Genomic DNA, 19,295 nt, shown 5'->3' with positions numbered 1-19,295 from the left:
GCTGAAATTTAAATGCATGGAAAAAAAAAAGTTTTAAATTATTCAGCAAAATCCAACGCGTCTCGTCTTCACCGTTTTCATTGGCTAAACTTTTATATTCTTAATCTTGTTCTTTTTCTCATAATTTTTCTTCTCATCTTTTTTTCATTTAAGGTAATAAAGTTAATCTGAGTTTTTTTTTTAAATAGACGCTAATTGTAATTAACATATGAAAACAATTAATTTTAAAATATTTCATTATATATAGTTTCAGCTAGGAAAATGATCTATTTAAAGAGGGGGGGAAAAAAACAATTCGTCATGTTTTAAACCCCAAAACGTTCCCAAGTATTTTTGTTTATTTTTTATTTACAGTCTACACTATATTATTTTTGCTTATATATGTAAAATACAAATAGCCTTTAAGAGTTAAGACTTCACTAGAATGTATCATAGCTTGTGAAAATTGATTCTAACCAAGAATATGATGAGACTATAAAAGAATCTAACCAATGATGAGTATGAAGTATTTTCTGATAAGAAGATTTATTTTATATATATATATATATATATATATATATATATATATATATATATATATATATATATATATATATATAATTTTAAATTGTTAGTAGTTAAGAAAATAGTAAAAGTAGTATTACGTACTTTTAAGATGGCATGCATGCTATATTATATTCAAAGCCCTAGGAAAAATAGTAGTGGAGTTTAATCATCACCTTAGCTTGTCCATCATGTCAGAGATCTTCCTCGTCAGTTATATCTAAATCGGTATCACATAATTGAACAATCTTAATCATATTATATGTTGTTTGTGGATATGGATAATATATAATAATAATAATCTGCATTTAAATAAAGTAGACACAATAATATATATTCAAGATATGGTTCAAGTGAAAATACAACATAACATAAGAGATGACATGAAGTTGGTATGTTATGTAATGAATCATGGCATGATGATATTGATATCCACGTCATCATTTTCCAATGTTCTCCTTTGAACAGTTTTATAAGTGTACCTTTTTGCCAAAAAGACATACACACACAAATTCAAAGCACTAATCACTGCCAGAAGCCAATAAAACCTGTCCAAATGACTTGAATTTATGTCCTTCCCAATCCAAGCCTTTCCATTTTTGCCAGTGACATGATCCACAATTATGATTAGAAAGCTGCTCAAGAAGTTTCCAACACCAATAACACTAAGATACAAAGCCATTCCAAGACTCCTCATTGAATCAGGAACTTGGTCATAGAAATACTCTTGCAAAGCAACTAAGGAAAATGAATCTCCAAATCCAATTAACAAGTATTGTGGTATCAACCACACAACACTCATGGTTTTTTTCTCTGTTGCATCCATTCTTAGTCTCTTTGATTCTACTAATGCTGCAACAACCATGACTATGACTATGAATGTTAAGCCAATTCCCATCCTCTGAAGGATGCTGATGCCTCTTTCATTGCCAGTGACTTTCCTCAGAATTGGAACAATAATCTTGTCATAGATAGGGACAACTATTAAGGTTCCTATGGCTGCAAAAGAGGTAATGGAAGCTGGTGGGACATTGAAACTGTTGTTGCTTATCTTTAAGTTCATAGCAGCTGCTTGTTTCACAAAGAGTGTTGTGGATTGTGCTACACAGATTCCAACTATTAGTGAAGTTACCCAAATGGGGATAACATTGAGAAGCAGCTTTGTCTCTTCCACTCTTGTCACTGTTGCTAATCTCCATGGATTCTCATTCTCCTCAACATTTTTGTCTTCGATTATTGCAGCCTTGTCAAGAAACCTATTCATTGAATTAATTAAATTTGAGTACTTATATTCCAGTTAATACAATAGGTAATGGTCTAATCTTCATGGTAAATTAACATTCATTCAAAAAGCATGTGCTTTCTCTGTTATGTTAGACCGAGTTTGGTAAGTGTTTGGAGCAGAAAAAAAAAATCTATATTTCTGTCTACATGATTGAATCAATGTATCTCGATACAAAGATATATAGAAAAATAACAATAATAGATAGATAAAAGAGAAGAGAATAGAGAGAGTGCATTCCATTGAGTTGTAAGCATTGAAAGTGCAAGATGCATTTTGATACCTGAGCCTGCTGGTATGGCTTAGAAGCCTTCCATGGGACTCTGACTTTGAGACTTGATACAACATGGAAGGACTTGAAGGATGGGACAGTTTCCTCTTCCTTATGGCCGCAATTAGCACCTGAAAAACCGGGGTTAAAGGGTTCCCTTCTGGTCTCCTATACCTGTAAAATGGCTTCCCCACATAGAAAGTTATAACAGTGAGTGTCATAAATACAGTGATGGCAAGACTTGCAGTTCCCCAGCCAAAGTCATCTTGAACATAAACAACCAATGTTGAACCAAGCAGCAATGCAAAGCACAATGAAAAGTTCCACCAGTTGAAGAAAGACATCTTTTTCTTCCTCTCTTGGGTGTTGTCGTCATCATATTGATCAGCTCCAAAGCTTTGCAAGCATGGCTTGTATCCTCCAGTTCCCAAGGAGATAGAGTACAAGGCAAGGAAGAAAACTACTATATGGAGCTTCCTAGGCTGGTGACATAGATTGATGTTGCATGGCTTTAGACTTGGTATGAACTGAGACATAGTCAACAGGCTTAAACCCTGCTTTGACAACAATAAATGAGAGAACCCATTTGAGAAAGTATCATTTCTTGGGAAAATCTTGATAGTAAAAGAAGATTTTTCAAGACAGGATCCTTGAATCTTGTGGTGTAATAATAAATATAGTATGGTGCATACTAAATGGATAAGACACTAAAGATATACCATGATGTATACAAGGGAAGAAAGCAGGATCATAAGAAAGCGGCCAGTGTATGCATCTGCAAGAAATCCACCTATAAGAGGTATGAGGGTTGTTGTTCCTGTCCAATAGTTTACATTTTTTGCTGCTGTGTTGAGATCTTCATGTATCACTTTAGTCAGATAGGAGATTAGGTTAATGGCTATCCCAAGGAAGCTTACCCGTTCACTAAACTCAATTGCTGCTCCAAATTGTAACACAATATTAACACTTGAAATAACATAAAAAAATGCTAGAAAGAAAGAAAGTGCATAGAGAAAACTGATATGAAGAGGTTTATATATCTTACTGAGGACAAAGAGAGAAGCTTTCCATGAACCAGTGGAGGCACGGAGAGGAACTCTCCCTTTGTAATCCTTAGAAGCATCAAGTACCCATTTCTCTTCTTCTTCTTCTATCTTTCTCTTCTCCAATTCTTGCTCCATTTCTAATGGATGATGTAGAATTATTGAAGGAGCCTCACTAGGAAGCTATGTTATATAGACAAGGAAAAAGGCAAAAGTCGAAAAAGTAACACGCATTTTATGGTTGGTACTTGGTAGCCTTTATTAGTGGCATTGAGATGCATGCATTGAAGGAAACTATTAACCAAGTTAGCAAGTATCTAGATTTAAGAATATTGCCATAATTTAGTTGTGATTTGTGAGATTGATGTAAAAAAGATCATTGAATCTTGGATTGTAAATGACTCTAGCCTTTATGTTCATCCAATTCTAGCAAATAATAATGGCGATCGGTGTGATTCAAATGACCATCGATCTATGCAGAATTGAATGAAACTGTGCTGCCATTAAAAGTACACACCTCAAATTGAATCAGATTCTCTTGATTGGAGCAAAATTTAAGGCACATAGGGCCTCTACACCATTCAAAGCTCACAGCAAGTCAAAATACAAATGCAAGCAATTAAATCATAACCTATAATGTAAAAAACAAAAAATACTAGTGGTAGTAGAAACTTCATTAATTATAAAAAAATCACGAGTTACAAATTAAATTAAAATGTTTCAAGACAAGGTGAGAATTTTATGTATGAAAAGTCATGGAAAAGCATAAGTTCTCTTTGCTTGCCAATGGTTCTAGCCTTCACATTTTTGAAGGTTATAAGATGATCGTACGTACCATGGTATCATCTTGCTGGGACAGATACCAAAAAGGGGAACCATTGAACCAATAACTGGTATTTATTATGCAGGGAAAAAAAAGGTGCTGCAAAGCTATCACAGCCATACCCAAAATATCACATCCTAGAAGTGAATAAGGCATGGTTTATAAAGCTGTAGCTGGATTCTCTATTTTAAGCGTTTCCTTTATAAACCATGCTCTTAGATTGAGGTAGATGCCTATAAACATCTTCTGGATAATAAATACTTTTACCTCACATCACACTATCAGTACCCAACTCCAAAACTAAAATTGTTTTCAGTCATTTGAAGCAGAGAAACAAGAGCATTCATACAATTTGAGCATTAATATGCATTTTAGAAAACAATATAGCAGAGCTGAGGATACAAAATTGTTAAAAACAATATATCGATTCATTCTGAGCTGTGTTTGTTACAGAGACTACTATTGCAACTATTTCTCATTGTCTCTCATTAGTACTCTTTACAGTTACAAAAAAAAGGAAAAAGAAGAAAAGCAAGAAAGCATGCTTGGAATGAATGTTAATTGGAGCAACACGTTGATTTGTTTTGGGCATTAGCGGGCATGTTAGCAGAAACATTAATGGAAGTGCCCTGAGGAATGGTAGAAGAAGCTGCTTGCTGTGCAGCCAAGGCCTTCTTGCTGATAATGTGATAAATATCAAACAAGATGGTCTGGAAGGCCTTGTCGACGTTGAAGGCCTCGAGGGCGGATGTCTCGAGGAAGGCGAGGCCTTCCTGCTCAGCTAAGTTCTGAGCATCTTCAGAGGAGACTGCCCTGAGATGGTTGAGGTCGTTCTTGTTTCCGGCCATCATGATAACGATGTTGGAGTCAGCATGGTCCCTCAGCTCCCTTAGCCACCTCTGCACATTGTCGAATGTTTGCCTCTTTGTTATGTCATACACCAACAATGCACCAACTGCACCTCTATAGTATGCACTTGTGATCGCTCTGTACCTCTCTTGTCCTGCTGTGTCCCATATTTGTGCCTTCACTGTCTTCCCTTCCACCTGTGTTTTGTGTTGTTATATATGCCTTATTTCCAACCTACACTATTCACTCTTCTACCTTCTTTACTAACTAACTTGTTATATACCTATTTCATCATGCTTAAATTGATAGGAAAACAATATCCTGAAATGATCTTATTTAACTTAATATTACTCAATTATTCCAACAGTAATTAAAGAATGCAAAATAAGATAATTTTGTGCTGCTTTGAGCTGATATTATGTTCCAAATATTTTTGTTCGACTATACTATATCTACACTAAAATCAGTCACCAATATAAAATATGTATTAAAATAAATTAAACCACACATGTATTATACACAAATACATTGGTGGTTGATTTTGGTATATGGATCGGATAGCATTTTTTATTTTCGTTTCATGTGATTTTTTCTTTCACAAAATCATAAAAAACAAAAAAAAAATCTAAAATGAAATTGCAAGGCAATTTCAGATAATTGATTTGTTGTTTTGCACTCTGAAATTGAATTGATAGTAACTATTGAAGAATACGGAAATGTTGGACATAAACAAGAAGAAAAAGGAAGATTAGAATACGCACCTGCAATGTTCTGGTAGCGAATTCAACCCCAATGGTGGACTTGGACTCCAAGCAGAACTCGTTGCGGGTGAACCTGGAGAGGATGTTGGATTTACCAACACCTGAGTCACCAATGAGTACGATCTTGAAGAGATAATCGTATTCATGGTCCACTTTGTATGCCATGCCTTCTCTAATTTCCAAGACCTGAACCACCACCCTAAACCTGCATCCAGATCACATCATATAGATCTGCACAAATATGCATGCATTTCCAATTAATTATTACCATAAAATTGAAGAAGAAGGATAGGATGGGGATGGAGATGGATTGAAAATTCAAATTAGAAATTCGGCATGCATTTTGAAAGGCCTACATTGAGTGCCAATAAACGAATGACAAGCCACTTTGGACGGAACCTCAAACTCTCAGCACTCAAACGTGCATTTCCACCTCAACTCTTCAACTAACATTATATTCCATTTATATTATTTTTATATATATATCATATCATTTGTCACTAAACATCTGATTTGGAAATTTAAGAGAATAACAAAATGATTGCATTCATATCTTTGGGAGTAACTAACTTTACCTAAACGGAGTGCTTAATAATTCAGGTTGCCACACAAACTTAATTACTTATACAACATTTTATTATTTAATAATATCAACGGTATTGTAGTAATAATAATAATAATAATAATAATAATAATAATAATAATAATAATAATAATAATAATAATAATTGCGGCTAATTTCATTTTCAAAACAACATTCTATTTGAATCTGAATCATTCAATCAAAGGAATAAATGTTCCAAAACTTATCCTGATATACACGCTTTCCTCATGAAAGACTAAAAATTGAAGTGAATTCCAGTGTTCTACCATTTAATTTTGTTGTATAAAAGCAGATGGAATATTTGTAATTATTCTTATGGTTAATTATTCTATTGTTTACATACTTTTATTAAATTTATATTTAGATTCTTATATTTTTGTTATAATTAAATTTTTATATTATTTTTAATTTTATAATTAGGTCTTTATAAGTGTAAAAGATATTATAGTTAACGAAATATTTTTACAAATTGAAAATATTTACAATTAAGAACCTAATTAAATATTTGATAATCTGTTAATTTTACTATTTTTAATACGAAAAAAATCTAACTATAAAATTAAAAATACTATAAAGACCTAATTAAAAATAATATAAAAAATTAATTATAAATTTAATAAAATTTTAAAGATCATCGTATAAATTAAACCTTAGAGTCATATTATTCTATTTTCTAGAGAAAATAAATGATAAATAAAAATATATTAAAAGTCAGATTAAAACTAGTACACACTTTAATTTGTTACACAATGCCACTTGGATGACTCAAAGTATGATCTATGGTCCTTAGTTTGGAAAACTTTTATATGCGTTGAACTTGAATTATATTTCCTCTGCATTTTCAAACACAATATTCAACCACGCAAGAAGCTCATAATTTATGCCTGCATAGTTCTGATCGGTTACAATTTACAATACTTCTTCGCTGATTCCTTGAAAAAGAAAACATTAGGGCACATTTGAATTTAGCACAGTTGATACAAAGTAACTTGGTATACAAACACTAGGTCAATTTCTTAACGAGTAGTTAATTTAGTCAACGAGGCAATCGTTCGAAATTGGAAGGAATATAATTTTCGTTTTAAACCAAGATACTCCCTTTTTTTGGAACAAAATGTATGATGACCAAAAGTTTGATTAATGAAACTCTCGTTGATTGACTTGCCGGCTGGTTCTTTTAGGTAGCGTTTGGTGGAGAGACAGAGACAGAAAGACTGAAATTGAAAGACTGAGACTAAGACAGGGATTGAAATAAATCTCAGTATTCTGTTTGGTGCAAAATGGGAGACAGGAATTGAAACAAGAATGAAACTCTAATTTAATTTGCACAAAGGGTAAAATTGGAATTAATTAATTGAAATGAAAGTATTTTAGGTATAAAATGTTATTAAAGTTTCAGTCTCCATCTCTAAAAATTTCAGTCTCCTGTGTCCTTACTTTTTGGAGGTACTGAAATACTGAAATTTTAGAGACAGAGACAGAAATTTTAGTACCAGTCTCTGAACTAACAAACACGATACTAAGTCTCAGTCTCTCCGTCTCTGTCTCAGTACCTGAAAACAAACGCTATTCATGAGTCATGACTAAGAACTTCAAAGCAATAATTCCACAAAGCTAGTTTGAATATAAATTTATACTATTACTTAGGATTAGTTTAGATTGGTTTTTGAAAAAAAAAAAATTTTTTAATAAACAAAAATTATTTTATGTTTAAATAGACTTTAAAAAAAATTTAAGTATTAAAAATGTCTTTTATTTTTATTTTTTTAAAGTAAGATATTATTAGTTTTAAATAAAAATAAATAATTTCTTTTTTTTAATAAAAATATTTTTTTTAAAAATGTATTTAAATAGATTTTAAATTGAATAAAAATATTTTATTAAAAAAAGTACTTTTTTCACTTAAAAAATCAATCTAAACCAATACTAAAAATATCTTTATATAAAAATAATTATTTAGATAATTTAACATATTTAATTAAAATACTTAATATATCTGACAAAAACTTATTATACTTTAGTTATCATGAAAAGCTAATTTGATCAGGTAATTATCTTCCAAAAAATGAAAACTTTGGTAAACAATGATTCCCTTTTCAATTTTTTCTGTGAAATTGAGGAACAAGTTCAATAATGGACGCATGTGCAAAGCACTTGTATAATATATTAGTGTAACTTCCTGCAAAGTTCTCGAGTCTGTATTAAATAAGAGTGGAATATTTCACTTTCAAATTTCCTACTGTCTAGACTAAGATTGGCACAATGTGTAAAAAATTAAAATAATTATATTATATAATATAAATTTAAAAATATTATATTAAACTAATTTATTTAATTAAGTAGTTAGTTTATTCATCTAATATAATTAATTTTGAACAAATAATTTCATCTTTATTTTGGTGTGAATATTTTTCATAATAATTTTAATAGATAATCAATTAGGATGACAGATAACTGCAGTCAATTAGTATATAGACCATAAAAGCCAAGAAGTCTAATAAAAAAACTTAAATTCATATATAATTTTTTTTGAATTTTTTTGGAAAAAATATAAATTTAAGTTATCATAAAAAACACCAAAACCAAATGAAAAAAAATTCAAAATCTAAAAATAAAACATATAAAACCAAATAAAAACAAACATTTAAAATTATTGTGAAAAAAGATCAAAATAAAAAAAACATCTGAAATGTAACAGAAAAAATTCAAAACTCAATAAAGAAGAGATCTCCAAAATTGTTTTAATAAAACTTAACAAAAACAAAACTATTTAAAATTATTCAAAAAAGAACATTTGAAAATTAAACTAAGAAAAGAAAAATATAAAACTATTAAAAAAATCATCCAAAAGATAAAATTATAAAAAGATATATAAAAAGATCCAAATATATAAATAAAAAAGGTACATCCGAAACTTAAGAAAAAGAAACATTTAAAACAAGTAAAAAAAGTCATTCAAAACTTACAACAATAACAAGGCTCAATAATTTTGTTATGGAGTAAAGGGTGGAGTTTTGGTTAGAAATAGGTGTAGGGAGTGTATTTACACTTTGATGGACGTGTCAGATGAGAGGTCTAACACACAGGGGCGTGTTACATACATCACGCAGGGAGCGTGGAAGACACGTGGCGAGGATTGGTTGGCTGAAGCTGGCAGCACGTGGGGCGCGTGCTGACACATGGCGAGGCCTGGTCATTGAAGCTGGCAGCACGTGGGGGTGTGTTGAATGCTAACCTCTATATAAGGCAAAGCTCGGTACTATTTTCATTCCGAAAAAGAGTGTGCTTTGAGTGGTCTTTGAGTGTTGGTAGTGTAATGGAGGGTACCGCAAATTTGATAGTATATCGCAACAGTGAGATAATACGGAATACTCATAAGGGAGTGAGATTTGTGTGCCCGAATCCGTTTTCGTTTGTGGTTCCATGCACCATAATGTTAATGGAACTTCAGAATGGTCTCTGTCAAAGCATGGAGAACGGTATGTTAACAAGAGTGAGAAGAATTTTGTACTGAAATTCTGTTATTGTTTTTGGTGGTCTAATACAGTTTGATATCATGCCGATCACTGACAAAGCGAGTATGTAGAATATGTTTTTTTTAATCACTACAAACTAATAATTTTTTTTCAAATTTTTTTCTTCTAAACTACTACTCACACTACACACTAATATCACTACTACTACCAATATTCTCTTCACTACTGCATCGTATAATTTTTTTTCTTCTTTCAATCTATACACGCTCCTCCCGATACTCTCTCTTTTTTCTCTCTCTCGGTTCCTTGCTTCAGCACTCTCTTTGTGTGCTTCAATGGAAGGGAAGAAGATTGAATTTATAAAGGGTTGAGGGCTGCTCGCTGGTTACCGAAGTAGGGGGCTGTTCCCTGCATGTAGGCAGGCCTGCAACACGCCCCCCTCACGTGCGGCTGCTGCAACATTGGAACTCAGAAAAAACGTGCACCGCTTCACGGGTTCCACAGCACCACGCCCCCGGCATGTTGGCATCCCCACGCCTCCTGCGTGTTGACGGGGTGCTGACACGCCACTTACGGGTTCAGGCACCATGTCTTTGGCATGTTGAATCCGACACCACACTTCGGCAAAACACCTCCTTCACCAATATTCAGCCAATATACCAAACAGAGTTCAACAACAACAACAACAATAACAACAACAATAACAACGTCATGTGTCACAGTGAGAAGACTTCGAGAGTGATGATATGGACGTCACGAAAAAAGGACTTCCACAGGACGGTGACACGACAAGATGAGAGTAGGTGAAGAAAGAAGGGTCGGCTCCACAACGAAAAAGGTTGGAGGAAATGGGTGGATTGCGACACGAATTCAGTTGGAGGAGAAGATGTGGTGTCGCGAGAAGAGTTGGGAAGGGGATGTACGGAAGCGCCGCGACAGCAAATGGATCAGGAGGGCATGGTGGCGCGATAAGAAAGGTTGGAGGGAAGGCTGCGATGTCGCGGTGAGAAGAGTTGAAAAAAAAGGTCGTGGCGCGAGGAAATAAAGTAAGAAGACACGTGTTATATTTGAGTGCAAATTTCTTTTTTTTTAATTTAAAAACTAATTTTTTTTAAAAAAATTAGCTCCATTTGATTGCATATAAATTGTTTATCTATACCTTTCTTTTTTATAAACAAACCACATAAAATAAAAAATAAATAATTGAGAATAAAAACATATAAAACATAATATAAAATTATAATAAACTTTATTCATCATCCCATATTTTACTATATACCTAGTAATAAGCGGATTTTGTTGTAAAAGCTTAGAGATGTTTTGTCCAATTTGTCCAATAATGGTAACAACAATGTTGTTAAACATATTTAAATAGACCAAATAATATATATATACTCTGAAAATTTATAATTAAAAATGTTATTATTATGTTAGAGAATCATTAGAATCAATTTAGATCAATTAGTATAGTCTATATTTATATAGTATATCTGTACATTAATTGTAGGATTCTATGTCTTTATTACTTTGATTCATTTAGCACCTATAAATACCCCTTGTATATTGTACCTTTTGAACACAACTCAATAATACACTTTTCAGATTACTCTCTCAGTCTCTTATTTATAACATGGTATCAAGAGCTTAGGTCTTTTTTTCAAAGAATATTAGTTCATAGTCCCATTATTTTTTTTCCTTTCCGACAGTGTTCTTTGGCCTCTTTTTTCGTTCTCTTTTCGACGCTTTGGTTCGTCACCTCCGTAACCATATTGTTCGTCTTGTCGCTGTGATTCCAACACAACCAGAATCGCCGCCATACGCCTCCAGACGCGCCTCCACGCGCCGCCGAAAGATGCTGTAACGACCAGGTTGATCTTCCTTCCAGATTTCACCCGTGCCTCTTTGCTCGCATTTTTCGATCTGTTTTCGATGCTTTGGTTCGTCCCTTCCGGCATCATTGTGATCTTCTCTTCGTCAGCTTTCCAACGCCGCCAAGATCGCCGCCAGAAGCCCCCGGACGCGCCGCCACGCGCTGCTGGAAGTTCGCTGTCCACCTCCATTGTTCCTTCTCCAAGATGCTTCAGTAGCCGTTAGATCTTGCTGCTGATCCCATGATCCTGGAGCCTCCACGTGTCATGCCACCAGCTTTCTCTGTGACCTGCGCACCCGCTCTTGACCCGACCCGGACCGCGCGTTGACCCGACCGCCACTTCAACGCCAGCCTGTCTTCTTCGTCCTCTCACAGGCTGCCACGTGTCACCGTTGCCCTGACGTGGCACTGACGTCCCTGCTGACGTGGTGCTGATGTGGCGCTGACGTGGCAGACAAGTGGACCCTCCCTAAGATTTTTTGGTGAGCTCTTTCAGATTCTGCACTCCGATTTCTCATTTTCTGCTCTGAAATTGCCGTTTTCTCTTCTCTCTTTGATCTTTGTGACTGCTATCATGATAAAGCCAGATGTTTTTGCTACCACCGACAGAAAGGGTAAATTCTGTCAAAACTGTAACTGTTCTGGGCACCTCTTCCCCGACTGTCCTTCTGTTGAATGTCGCACATGCCACCAAAAAGGTCATATTAGCTACCATTGTTCACAGCTGTTCTTCCATTACTGCAAGCTCTCGGGACATTTAATTACTGTCTGTCCTACTCGCCCACCACGTCCTAGTCCACTCAAGTCATCTCCTGTCTCTCTTTCTGATATTGCATCTCTTCTTCAACGTCTTCTCTCTATTTCTGGTAATACCCATGCTGCTTTTTCCACCCCTCCAGGTAATTCTAAATGGTACCTTGACTCGGGTTGCTTTAATCACATGTCTCCGTTGCGTAATATTTTCTCGTCCATGTCTACCACTACAAATGGACCTTCTGTCAATACTGCAAATGGCTCTCTCTTGCACACAACACACAAGGGTTCTATATCCCAGTCAACTCTTAATCTTCCTGATACTTATTATATTCCCAAATTAAACTTCAATCTTTTTTCTGTTGGTCAACTTGTTGATCTGGGTTTTGAAGTCACTTTTTCTATTTCTGGTTGTCGTGTACAGGATCCTCGGACGGGACAAATCATCGGGACTGGACGTAAGGTCGGAAGGTTATTTGAACTCGAGAATCTTCATATTTCTCCTGTATCAAATCTCTGTGCTGCTTCTTCTCCCTCTACCCTCCACTTATGGCATCAGCATCTTGCCCACACCTCCTTAGAAAAATTGCGTCCTCTTGTTTCTCATGGTGTTTTAGCTCAGGTTCCAAATGAATCTTTTGATTGCATTTCTTGCCAAACTGCCAAACAACCTGCTTTATCTTTTCACAATAATTCATCTCTTACTTGCTCTCCTTTTGATCTCATTCACTCTGATGTTTGGGGCCCCGCTCCCACTGTCTCTATGAGTGAGGCTCGATACTTTGTCATTTTCATTGATGATTATTCCCGTTTTACTTGGATTTATTTGATGACTAATCGCCATGAGTTACCTCAGATCTATATCAACTTTGCTACTATGATTAAAACTCAGTTTTCCAAGGTCATTAAGGTTTTCCGACGTGATAATGCTATGAAATATCGTGATTCCAAACTCTTAGCCTTTCTTGCAGAACAGGGTACTTTGTCTGAGTTTTCTTGTCATGGTACATCTCAACAAAATGGTAGAGCTGAACGCAAACACCGTCACATTCTTGACTCCGTCCGTGCAATGCTCCTTTCTTCTTCGTGTCCTGAGCGTACTTGGGGTGAAGCTGTTCTTACTGCTGTTCATGTTATCAATAGACTCCCTTCTTCTGTCCTTGGTAATGTTACTCCCTTTGAGCGTCTTTATCATACCTCCCCAAATTATAGTTCTCTTCGAGTTTTTGATTGTGTATGTTTTGTTCTTCTTCAGCCTCATGAACATAGTAAACTTGAACCTCGGGCTCGTATGTGTTGTTTTCTTGGTTATGGGACTGAACACAAGGGTTATCATTGTTGGGATCCTCTCTCTAAACGTATTCGTATATCTCGTCATGTTGTCTTCTGGGAGCACCACTTGTTTTTTCAATCTCATCCTTTGAGTCCATTCCTACTACTCAGTCACCTTTGTTTACTAACCCTAATGTTGATCTTTTTTCTAGTGATGATTCTACAGATTCTATCTCGAGTGACCCTCCACAGTCTCCTATTCTTCCACCTTCTCCATCTTCCGATGATTCCAGACTGGACGATGATCCTGCTCCTACAGTCATGCCTCCTCCTCCCGCTTGTTCTTCTAGGGTAAGGAATCCACCTCCTCATCTTCTTGACTACCATTGCTTTTCTACTATTCTTCATCAACATGAACCTAAGACATTCAGAAAAGCCTCCTCAAATCCAAATTGGCAACAAGCAATGCAAGAAGAATTACAGGCACTTGAAAAAGCACACACTTGGGATCTGGTTGATCCTCCTTCTGATCAGGAAGTTGTGGGCAGTAGATGGGTATACAAGATCAAGACTCGCTCTGATGGCTCTATTGACCGTTATAAGGCCCGCTTGGTTACTCAAGGTTGTACGCAAGAGTATGGTATTGATTATGAAGAGACTTTTGCCCCTGTCGCTCGTCTTACATCTGTTAGAGCTCTTCTTGCCATTGTCGCGGTTAAAAAATGGTCTCTCAGTCAGATGGATGTGAAGAATGCATTTCTTAATGAGGATTTGAAAAATAAAGTCTATATGAAACCACATTTGGAATATCCTTGTCCTTCTAATAAGGTTTGTCTCCTTCGCAAGGCACTTTATGGACTTAAGCAAGCTCCTCGTGAATGGTTTGACAAGTTCAGCACTACCATATGCAGTCTTGGTTTTACCTCTAGCCCTCATGAGAATGCGCTCTTCATTCGTAAAAGCGAACGTGGAGTTGTTCTTCTACTTTTGTATGTTGATGACATGATCATTACTGGAGATGATGTTGATGGTATCTCTGATCTCAAGGCCTCACTTCACCGTACCTTTGAGATAAAAGATCTTGGTTCTCTCAGCTATTTTCTTGATCTCGAGGTCATCTCCACTGATGATGGCATCTATCTTTCTCAGGCTAAGTATTCTTCAGATCTTCTTGCTCGCGCTGGGATTACAGATAGTCGCATTGAGTCTACTCCTCTTGAGCCTAATGTTTGCTTTACCCCTATGGATGGCACTGTTTTGGATAATCCGACTCTCTATTGACAGTTAGTTGGCGGTCTCGTCTACTTGACTGTCACCCGACCAGACATCACATATCCGGTTCTTGTCAGCTCCTCGTACTACTCACTATGCGGCAGTTCTTCGCATTCTTCGCTACATCAAAGGCACTCTATTTCATGGCCTTTATTTTTTGCCCATTCCTCTTTGTCTCTTCAGGCTTACTCTGATGCTGATTGGGCTGGTGATCCCACTGATCGTCGTTCTACTACTGGTTACTGTTTGTTTCTTGGCGACGCTCTCATCTCTTGGCGTGCTAAGAAGCAAACGTTCACTGCTCGCTCAAGCACAGAAGCTGAGTACCGTACCCTCGCTGACACCACTGCTGAAGTTATCTCGGTTCGTTGGCTTCTCGAAGATTTGGGTGCTCCTCAGTCGTCCCTTACTGATGTTTTTTGTGATAACCGCAGTGCTATTCAGATCACCCATAATGATGTATTTCATGAACGCACCAAACACATTGAGATTATTGTCACTTTGTTCGGCAACGTATCTTTATTGATGCTGTTCGTCTCATTGCTGTTGGGACACTAGATCAGATTGCTGATATCTTCACGAAAGCTCATTACCCGACTCGTTTTCGGACTTTGTTATTCAAACTCAAGTTGGTATCTTTAGCTCCCACTTGAGTTTGAGGGGGGATGTTAGAGAATCATTAGAATCAATTTAGATCAATTAGTATCGTCTATATTTATATAGTATATCTGTACATTAATTGTAGGATTCTATGTCTTTATTACTTTGATTCATTTAGCACCTATAAATACCCCTTGTATATTGTACCTTTTGAACACAACTCAATAATACACTTTTCAGATTACCCTCTCAAAGTCTCTTGTTTATAACAATTATTATCAAAATTTTAATTTAAATATTAATTATATTTAACCGTTAATGGTTAATTTAATTAAGTATTAATATATATTAAACTTAATTGATTATAAGAATTAAAGTTTTGCAATTATCATTACTAGGTAGAAATTTAACTATTTTTTATATTATAAAATTATAAATTATTATCTATATAAAATTGATCATATGACACAATTACAAAAAATAATATATAACATGGATGAAAATTGAAAACTTCTCAGTATTTTATTTGGTAAATCTGGATGAGTTTTTTACGGGTTTTTTTTTGTTTCTTTCGAATACTTAATAAATTTAACCAAAAATACTTATTAATACGTCTACTACTAATTACTATTTCATTTATCAAATGTACATATTTATAATAAATACAAAATTAATTAAGACAATTAAAATTTTATACTGAGTTTTATATTCAAGTTTTAAAATTATATATATATATATATATATAAAATTACAACTTGATAGACACGCTAGTATAAAGAAAACTGACATATGAAACAACCTAGTCATGTTACACCCAAGAAGACGACAATAAATCAATCAAGTTTTTTCTTTCGTGTTTAAGAGGTTTGACGATATGGAAAAATAGACTGTATACATGCAAAACAAAAATTATTGTGTGTTGATCCTTTCTCGAAAGCAGCAAGCTAAGCACATTTTCTTTAATATGTATACATCATATAAACATCCTAAATTCCTAATTGACTTTATTAAAAGAATAATGATATTGTAAACAATTTTTGTGAAAACTCAGATGTAGTTAACTTCATCTAAAGTTGATAATTGAAAATTATTAGATGAAAATTTAATCAAATTATTTAAATTATTTAACAGTTCTCAGTTATCAATTTCACGTGAAATTGACTACATACACCTGAGTTTTTACCAACAATTTTTGTTGAGAACTATATAAAATATAATTACCCAAAACTAAGAAGAAAGAGAAGTATAATTAGGAATATAAACATATATACATTATTATATACACTTCTCTGTTTACATTTTCGTATTATATTGCAGTTGCTAATATAGCGTCATTGGGTAGAAACTTATTAGCTTAAGTGACAACTCTCTTAATCCTTTCATATCACACATGCATATATATTAGCGTTATGTCATAGATTTAACTAACTCTATAAGATTTAAAAATAAAAAAATACTTGATATCTTATTAAAAAAAAGAGTGAGTTAAACACAATTCATATAAATCAGGTCTAATGTAACAATGAATTCCAAAAATAAATAATTTATTAGAAGTTATTTATTAGGTAGTTGAAACTCAATCTTATGGTGGAAACTCATTTGGAGTCGACTGCACGTAAAGTTGTTTTTGGATCGTTGACACGTGTTATTGTATGGTTTAAAAAAAACCAATTTATTTTATACAAATAATTTATTTAAAAAAACCGGTTTGAATAGACCAAATAACTACTTTTAAAATAATTTAAATTCTTTCTACGTGTTATTCCTAAATTTCTAACAGATGAATTTGATATGTTCTTTTTCTTCATTCATATTGACCAATTTTTCTTTAAATTTATCTGAACTTTTTTTATTTAATTTTGTCAAATATATGTATACAAATTGTTTGAAAAAGTAAAATTTAGTATTTTGAAAAAGAAACAAAATTCACGATTTTTTTTATAGGAATGGCATAAATGATATTATCTGTCTTTTTTTTTGTGTCTCTGTTTCTATTTTCTTGATGAGTTTTGTTTTGTTTCCCATAACTTACATTTTCAGTTGCTTTTAAATTAAGCTGTAAACAGATTTTAAATTAAGTTGTAAAAATATGTTCAATTACAAATTTATCGTTAAATTAAATTTTATGGTAATCAATCAATTAATTTTTATTTTACTAATAAACTATTTTCATGCAAATTATTGTTAATTTTTTAATATTATTCTATAAATAAATTATTTTTTTAAGATAATAAGACTATAATTTACTTGTCTAGAAATTATGATTTCACTATCATGCACGTTTTTATGTTTTTACTTATCAACTAGAATTTATTTTTTAATGAAATTAGAATTTATTTTCAATAAAACAAAAGTATCTAATCAAAATATTAATTTGGTCTCCTTAAATAATTGAACATAATATTATTAATTTTGTCTACAACAAAAATTTTTAATAAATTTTTTCAAAATAAAATTGATTCAAAAATAGAGAAAAAAAAGAACAACTAATGAAAATATTTATTTTGACATTGTCATCTAGAATAGGATAGCCATAGAAAAAATTCAAACAAATAAAAAGGACCTAACTCATACAATTAAACTATCATCATATCATCACAATAAACTATAACATCACCAACTAAAGAGATATATAACAAATATGAAAGAGATCATGCCAAAATTTCAACAATGTTCATGCTATCAAACTAGTCTACGTTATACCATAATTATATTTTTGTCTTCCATCACATGAAATTGCCATGAATTATCTTGGTATTTATGATCCTGAACATCAAAATGGTGTGATGACATAAATATGTACGTATTTATTAAATAATTTTCATTATTCACAGAGGAATGAATAAAAACATAAATTAAAAAATACATTTGAAATAATAAATTTGATTAAGAAATATAAATAAAAGGAACATACCTAATTGAAAGTTTCATATTAGTTCTGAAAAAGGATCGAAAAAAACGAATTTTACGTGCGAAACGAAGAAGAAGAGAATAAAAGTAGCTGTTTGGTTCAATTCAAACTGGTTTTTTTAAATAAACCATTTATATAAAATAAACTGATTTTTTTTAAACCATATAGTAACACATATCAACCATCCAGAAGCAACTTCACTTGCAGTCGACTGCAGGTGAGTTTCTGCCCAATCTTATATATCCTAATATAAATTCATGTAGAAATATTAAGAAGATAACTACTTTCTGATGAAGATAGAGAAGAAATTGCATGCATAGCCCTAATATTATTTACATTATTCTTCAAATAATTAAATGAGAATTAATTTAATTTTATAATCAGTTGAAATAACCAAATAATTTCCGTTAAATTTGTCTTTTCTTTGCCTTTGAAAAGTAATATGCATTTTACTTCTACCAAGCAATTGTCAATAATTGAGAAGGACCGAGACTTAATTAATAAAAAGTACATATGTGTGTTGGTTTATTAAACAAATGTTTTGAGTTCAAATTATCATAAAATTATTTATTTTAAAATGTCTAAACTATTGATAAAAATATATAAATAATTATATATATATATTAATATTAGGCAGGAGTTATTTTTATGACTTTTGCATAGCCTTTTAAATTTAATTTTAATGTATTGTCAGTGTAAAATAATTTTATACGTACATTTAATTATATAATATCACATCATAAAAAATAACTACTTTTTATATTGATGACCGTATGAATAATCATTCAAAAAAATAGATGTGATTATATGAATGTGTAAAATATTTTACACTATTAATACATCAAAATTTTTTTTAGTTTTCCATAATATTTTTTAATTTGGTAAGTTAAAAACTAATTCATCATAAATTTAAATTATATTTAAGAGTTTATCGCTAATTAATAGACCTTAACTCTTACTTAAAC

The 19,295-nt window shown here is 33.0% G+C and overlaps 2 protein-coding genes across 4 annotated transcripts; both read right to left on the bottom strand.

Annotated features, from left to right (window-relative positions):
* Positions 1 to 832: 832 nt before the first annotated feature.
* Positions 833 to 3,412, bottom strand: LOC112791570 (protein NRT1/ PTR FAMILY 5.6). The gene is made up of 4 exons (XM_025834452.2): positions 3,142 to 3,412; positions 2,816 to 3,033; positions 2,109 to 2,650; positions 833 to 1,799 (listed from the first exon to the last, which is right to left on the bottom strand). The coding sequence occupies exons 1-4, from the start codon at positions 3,275 to 3,277 to the stop codon at positions 953 to 955; spliced, it is 1,743 nt and encodes a 580-aa protein (XP_025690237.1). The 5' UTR covers positions 3,278 to 3,412; the 3' UTR covers positions 833 to 952.
* A 956-nt stretch (positions 3,413 to 4,368) lies between these two features.
* LOC112791573 (ras-related protein Rab2BV) lies at positions 4,369 to 6,059 on the bottom strand. Of its 3 annotated transcripts, none has more exons than XM_025834456.3 (3): positions 5,929 to 6,059; positions 5,573 to 5,803; positions 4,369 to 5,008 (listed from the first exon to the last, which is right to left on the bottom strand). In XM_025834456.3, the coding sequence occupies exons 2-3, from the start codon at positions 5,735 to 5,737 to the stop codon at positions 4,520 to 4,522; spliced, it is 654 nt and encodes a 217-aa protein (XP_025690241.1). In that variant the 5' UTR covers positions 5,738 to 5,803; positions 5,929 to 6,059; the 3' UTR covers positions 4,369 to 4,519. The 3 variants fall into 3 exon arrangements, with proteins under 3 accessions (XP_025690241.1, XP_025690243.1, XP_025690240.1); XM_025834458.3 differs by having other exon boundaries at positions 5,573 to 5,777; positions 5,841 to 6,026; XM_025834455.3 differs by having other exon boundaries at positions 5,573 to 5,777; positions 5,929 to 6,026.
* Between the last annotated feature and the right edge of the window lie 13,236 nt (positions 6,060 to 19,295).

Source organism: Arachis hypogaea, chromosome 3 (genome assembly GCF_003086295.3).
Source record: "Arachis hypogaea cultivar Tifrunner chromosome 3, arahy.Tifrunner.gnm2.J5K5, whole genome shotgun sequence".
Classification (NCBI taxonomy): domain Eukaryota; kingdom Viridiplantae; phylum Streptophyta; class Magnoliopsida; order Fabales; family Fabaceae; genus Arachis; species Arachis hypogaea.
The sequence above is the reverse complement of the archived record's forward strand: the minus strand, read 5'-3'. Positions and strand labels throughout refer to the sequence as shown.

Bases quoted from the DNA above. Each gene is read 5' to 3' on its own strand.
- LOC112791573 (XM_025834455.3), bottom strand. The intron at 5,009-5,572 runs GTGCGTATTCTA...CACAAAACACAG, and splicing joins TCGCTACCAGAACATTGCAG to GTGGAAGGGAAGACAGTGAA.
- LOC112791570 (XM_025834452.2), bottom strand. From the start codon at position 3,277: ATGGAGCAAGAATTGGAGAAGAGAAAGATAGAAGAAGAAGAAGAGAAA. The intron at 3,034-3,141 runs GTAAGATATATA...AATTTGGAGCAG, and splicing joins AGCTTCTCTCTTTGTCCTCA to CAATTGAGTTTAGTGAACGG. The intron at 1,800-2,108 runs GTATCAAAATGC...TTCAATGAATAG, and splicing joins AGCCATACCAGCAGGCTCAG to GTTTCTTGACAAGGCTGCAA.